Source organism: Stigmatopora argus, chromosome 9, assembly GCF_051989625.1.
Source record: "Stigmatopora argus isolate UIUO_Sarg chromosome 9, RoL_Sarg_1.0, whole genome shotgun sequence".
In the NCBI taxonomy this organism is placed as follows: Eukaryota; Metazoa; Chordata; class Actinopteri; order Syngnathiformes; family Syngnathidae; genus Stigmatopora; species Stigmatopora argus.
The window spans coordinates 19300456-19306911 of NC_135395.1; the positions used below are offsets into that span (position 1 = coordinate 19300456).

A 6456-nucleotide genomic window follows, 5' to 3' on the forward strand; every position below is an offset into this window, starting at 1 on the left:
TAAACAAATGAAAACAATGACATTGTGTACATTTTTTTAATTATTATTAGGAAAAGCCAGAGCCTTCAACATGTCAAGGCCAATTTTGCGAAAGTCTCATTACAAGGAAAGGCATTCAAATGTGAAACTTTTGACTTCCTCTTTTCAACCGAAAGATGAGAAGAAGGTCTGAAGAGAAGTCTGCTTGCGGTACAGACCTCCCCGAGAAAAAAGAGAAGAAAAAAAAAAGTAAGTGAAGAAACAACTCTTTTTTTACAGAATATAGTTTTTGTGTACGTGCGTGATTAAGTGTGAAGGTCACGTGCCACTCACAACCTGTTAAGCAATTTGCAGCCATTCATGCCAAAGCTGGGATAGGCTCCGGCACCCCCGCCACCCCAACGGGGTTAAGCGCAGCGTCAAATTAATGAATAAAAAAATAGGACTTTTCTTCCTTCCAAAAGAGAGCCCAGACATGATGTACGATACATATTTAGCATCAAGCCAAGAGGGGAAAGTCTTTGTACAACAACATGTAAAAAGGTATTATATACACACGAGCACAATTTTCAAGTCTTTTTTCTTCCCGTGGACCGTGGTTCCAAATGAAGGAACGTTCCCAGTTCAAAGCTGTGGGCAAAAAGAGTTCATCCGATCCCGTGAGCGGCTCACGGAAATTCAGCCATTGGCCGATCGTTGGCTTCATTTTGTTCGCGACGAACAAACCTTTGCCGTCACAGGAAATCCATCTTGTATTCCTCCGACAGGGCGCCGGATAGAATATGGCCGCCCGGGCTGCCGGCGTTGCGGCTGTCGGCCGATCCGCAGGACGCGGCGGCGGCGGCGGCCACCGGTGGGGTGGAGCTGGACGTGGAGGGCTGCTGGGAATCTTGCAGCTTTTTCTTGTTGAGTTTCCTCTCTTTAGCGCGTCGATTCTGAAACCAAATCTTCACCTGGCCAAGAGAGCAAAGATTTGACTGGGGGAATCGCAAACTCTTCAACAATTAAAAAAGGGATAAGGCCTTTTTTCAGACTGGACAAATGAGCAATTATCCAAGCAAGTTTTATTGCTACATATGTTTCTCGTACAGGCCACGCCAATTTCTTACTCGTGGAGCCGACCACCTTGCCAAACACATGCCCATGAAGCGATACATTGATCGCGGACACTTCAAATGTAGGCCCCAATTGGGAGCCCACATGTGATCTACTGTAAGTCATAACAATGTTTTAAGATGCAACAGGAGGGTTTTACAAGTAGTTGAGCAAGCCCAAATTGGGTTCTTTTTTTTTTCTAAAGCGGCCATCTTGAACGTGAGAATGACTTTGCCTTGAAAAGAAATGGCGCTGGAAGCCTCACCTGTCTTTCGGAGAGGCTCAGCGCGGCGGACAGCTCCGATTTGCGCCTCATGGTGATGTAGCGGTTGAATTGAAACTCGTTTTCCAGCTCCTGCCGCTGGTGGTCTGTGTACACCACCCTGTATTTTTCCTTTGTCCGCGTCTTTCCTGTTTTAAAGAAGAAAACAAAATCCAATTATCGCTCAGAATTCAAATTGCTTTTGGAGCCATTGACACCAACTCATCAAAATCATGCATGCTAGGCTAATTGAATGCTAACTTGTTCCGTCGTCCTTTGTCTCGCCCTGGCCTGCGATTGGCCGTCCACCGATCTGGCGTGTCCGGCACCCCCCGCGACCCAGAAAATGAATGAATGTAAAATAAAACCGCTTTTACAAATACTTTGTGCGGGCCAACCAAAGGTAACCAAAACAGTAGTAATAGGAGCCAAGTTTATGAATAACGATGGCGCAAAAAAAACTACACTCCTCCAGTGACTCACGCGTCACTTTCGACGTTTGTCTGGTGCCACGTTCAAGTTCAGGCGCCACTTAGAGACCCTTTGCTTCTATTAATCAAAGGGAACTAAATCTAACGTCAAGACTCTCCTGCGAGGCGGCCCGGGCGGCCTTTTCTTATCGCGCTGACTTTTTGTTGACGCAGGGGGCAGCTATTCATTGACACACATTCACAGAACAGGGCGAGTCAGTCGGCCATCGACCGGGAAATCTCCGCCGTGGGTGACCACATCCATTCCCAGTCCGGGCCCCGGGGAACCGGGGGGGGGGGGGGCCTCCGGCGACGCCCGCCGGGTGCACGGGAAGGGTGAGGAACCACCCCCCAAGGGGGGAGACTCCGACCCCTGCTTTGTTAGCTCGCCGTCGACGTCCCGCGCAAGCTTGCGGAAGGGAGAGGCCAAAAGCTTGATGGATGTGTGTGTGCACTTGTGTGTGTGTGTGTGTGTGTATGTGCGTACGTGCGTGTGTGTGCGCAGTCACTCTGACTTAACTTGAAGAGCTCGGTGATTAGCTTGTCATGTCGTCAAATAATGTCCCGGCCTCAAGCTTCGATTAAATCAGCAAATTTAGCAAAAGTAAATATTGGAGATGCTAAGCTAGTATTTTTTGCAAACTTTTTTTTAAAAATGACATTATGCCCTACGCTAGAGTTGTCCCGATCATATTCTATATTGACCACACGTGTATGTACATAGACGTCCCATCCATCTGAAGTGGCTGGGAGGGTTGACACTGAATGAACATAGTTTTTTTTCCCAGCCCTCCCAGTTCAAATCAATGAGTCAAATGCGGTCAAAGAAAACTGGGTTGCTATTTTTCAAAAATTGGAAGCGATGGAAACAAACACACATCATTTTGGGATTCTACCGCTAAAAATGTCAACAAAAAATAAAAAAAAGGCTTACGTTTTCTGACAAGGAAATAACAAGATACGTATTGCAGATAAATGATTGTCAAAAGTGACAATTTGACATACTTGATGCCATTGTGTAGAATTTGAAATACTATTCGTGTCAAAAATCACGTATATGTTCCAAAAAAACATAATTGAAAGACGCTTCTTTTGGCCTCGTTTTGGACTTTCTTAATTAATTTTCCAACGACGATGATTAGAAAACACAACCATTTTTTTGCTCTTGTGTGTTTCTGCCTCGACATAACGGTAAGACTTGAGATCAAATTCAAAATGGTGGGAAGTGACTGTTGCCTGTTCGGAAAAGAATCATAATAAGAAAGACGAACGTTCTGACGACCGACCATTCTAACCTGACGGCGCGGTCAGCTTGGCGGGCTCTTGGGGTCTCCTCCGGGAGCCGAAGGGGTCCTGACCCGGGAACAGATTGTAGGGGACGAGGCCTTCTCCGCCGGGGACGCCGTGCGCGCCGGGGACGCCGGGCACGCCGGGCACGCCGCCGGGGTCCACCGGGCCAAAGTTTCCGGCCACGGGGCCGGAACCCGGAAAGCCGAAAGAGTAGTCCTCGCGGTAAACGGGGTTCCAGGCGCTCCCGGACGGGTCGGCCAGTCCCGCCATGTGATGGTAGGGCGCAAAGTCGTACGGGGGCGCCATGTATTGGCTGTTGATGGTCGGCTGGGGGTACATGCTGGCGGCCGTCTCTCGGGTGAGCCGCTCAAAGTTCCCGGAGCATGGTCGCTCTTTATTCCGCCAACGTTTTGGCCGCGCCGTGTCCACGCGCGAACGAACGACGGCAGGCAGGCAGGCAGGCAGGCAGGCTCGCTGGCTGGCTGGCTGGCCGGCTACCTGAGCAGCAAGTACACACCTTTGTGGATTTACAGCCCAGGAGGTCGAAAGTACCGCGGTGACGTCACGCCTTACCTGAGACTCACCTGGCTTGCGCTCGTAAACGGCGCCGGTGGGAGCGCACGGACCTTATCTTGGTAGGAGCACCTGCCGCTTATTTTGCACCGGTGTTTTGGTGTTGGTCCTTTAAAGTGGCGGAGGATGGCGATTGGTTCAGACCGAGAGCCGAGTGAACGATAAGACGCCGCTGACCGCCACGCCACTCCAGAGGTCGGCGCAAGCTAGGACCACCAGAGAAGCCACATTGGTGCCTTCGAAGGCCAAACGCCGATGACTAGAGAGCAATAAAAGTCGATGATTTCTATCGCGTGTGCTAAGAGCCAATCCGTAAAGAGAGGGCATAGATTGGATATGGAGAAGGTCCACACACCCCTGTCCAAATGCCATCTTAATGTGATAAGAAAATCCGAAGGTGATATGAATCGGGAAGTTACAAATATGACTCTGTGTGGCTTCTAGAAGTAGAAAGAATCACCGTATTTTACAGACAATAAATCACACCAGAAGAGGAAAAGTAGACTTTTTTTTCCTCACAAACCAAGAATAAACATATGTTGAAGTAACAATAGTAAAAAGGAGAACAAGTGGATAAATAGACATTTGTTAACCGTTTTTCAGATAACTATAGCCTTACAAAGTCATAGGCATAGGTAAAAAAAAAAGTGCGACTTATAGTCCGGAAAATACGATAAAAACAAATAAAAGAAAAATTGTGGTTGAGTCATTTGCAATAAAGCCGTATCTAGTTTGAAAGATGCGTCAGCCAAATTGATTGTTTATTTATCTTTGAGTTCCACAGGTTATACACTTATACATTTTTTCCATGTCGAAACCTAATGCATGTAAATACTATGAAGTAAAATTGGATTTTCAAGGCACTACAAACATTAGCAGATTTTATGACATTGATACAGCAGTCTTGTAAAGTATGGAAAAAGTGTGATTTGCTGCCTAGGCGGAGCAACTCATTCCAATTTGATTTGAGTTGAAGTGGGCAAAAGTGAAAGTAAAATGACAGCAGCCCCCCTGTGCCATATAGTTCTGGTGGCTGATAGTCACTTTTATTGTGCCTATAGTTAAAGTGTCGTGATCATAAACTGGAGTTTGTATGCATAATATAACCACTTTGACCTACACATCCGATCTAACCCCGAGCAATTAAACACAGCTACTGTTCAGGGGGCAAAATAAATCAAATCCATTCACTTAACCTAAATGGGATTAAAATGGAGATTCTTTCCATGAAAAACCTTGTTGCCAAATACACATTACTCAGGCTAATAACAATAATAAAAGCCAAAAGGAATACAGTAGGATTTAAAAAAAGGCGAATCGTTTAAAATCCAGACGGTAGGGGGCAGCAGAAGCAAATCTTTAATCCTGCTGAAGGCTGGGAGGCCTTTTTTTAATCACAGCGTTCCCTTTAAACTGCACGCGTGCCCAATTAAACATATGCAGCGTACAAAATAAAATCCAACCTGAATTGTGAAACGGTAATTACGGATAAAATTAGCACTAACACTGTTTCCAGCCAATGATATGAAGCCGTTCATGTCACGTGTGTTTGCCTTCCCAGCATGGGTAAATTTTAACAACATTGATTGGGTGCGTTCCTTGGGCCTTATTCGCAGGTGCCTTTGATTCGCCGGTTAGCTTAAAGCTAACGGTTCGGTGGCGCTGCTGCCAAGCCTTTATCATGGCGAAACGAGACAAAATAAAAGAGAAATGCGGTTCTTTTAAGATGGAAAGGCAGTCGGAGAATGTGCAAATAGAAGAACAAGCGTTGAAACTGGGGGACATATTTTGTTTTTCGGGTGAGAAAGGTCAAAACATGTAGCGAAGCTAAAGTTGTGAGCGAGTTTGTTTACCTATGGAAAAATATAGACTCACTGGAAGAAAAAAATACCTCAAGGACAGACGTGAAAAATAAGGTAAGTCAGATTTTTGCAATTCCTAGTGCCATTTATTAAGATGTTTTATGTATGGATATTGTTAGCGTTTGTTTCTTTTCGACCGAGTACTCACAACGCCACATTCTCTTTTTTTTTTGTCTAGGAGGATTTATTGAATAAAGACACGGAAAACAGAAATGGGATCCCAGGTCAGTTCTCAATACATTGTTTATTTGCTAGAGAAAATACAGCCTCTCGAGTTCTGAAAGCAGTTTTTAAACTCTCCCGTTGTTTTGAATATTACTGGTAGGTGTGTTTCAGTACCTATTTGAACCACTAGAGTGAAATAGTGAGTAGACTTTATGTTTCAAGACAAGTGTGGAGTGTGTAACAAATACATACTACAAGACTTTATATGTATATAAATCATAATATATGTGCATCTGTAGTTAGTAACCATTTATTCCATATTGATGTTGTGGTTGGCACACTTGCAATCCTTAAGACATTTTGTCATAATGGCGTCGCTCGCAAGAGCAAAATTCACGTAGTAAAAACGGCCTCATCAAAGACAACTTGACATCATACCGCTGTTAAATAAACACACCGTGCTAAAAATATATGAATGTACTTGAGCACGACAGCTGCTCCACTCCACACTTTGAGCACTTCAAATACTTTATCAGTTTTATGATTCAAGTACTACTATTTTCTGGTCATATAAACCTATTGCTTTAATGTCTATAAAAATTCAATATTTATCTGAGCCCTCTTATACTCTGTTATTTCTGTTTGTCAAATGCACACTTAAATACGACCCTCTCGTTTCATTTGATATTTTTTTTTCAAAAGATTTCATTTTGACCCAATAAAAGAGTCCACATGTGCCAACATATAAACACCAATGTAA

The 6456-nt window shown here is 44.7% G+C and overlaps 1 protein-coding gene across 1 annotated transcript; it reads right to left on the reverse strand.

Moving 5' to 3' along the window:
• Positions 1-713: 713 nt before the first annotated feature.
• On the reverse strand, positions 714-3435 carry LOC144082670 (homeobox protein CHOX-CAD-like). Its single transcript, XM_077609955.1, is given in 3 exon segments — positions 714-932; positions 1340-1485; positions 3093-3435. Coding segments are annotated over 3 exon segments (708 nt in total).
• Between the last annotated feature and the right edge of the window lie 3021 nt (positions 3436-6456).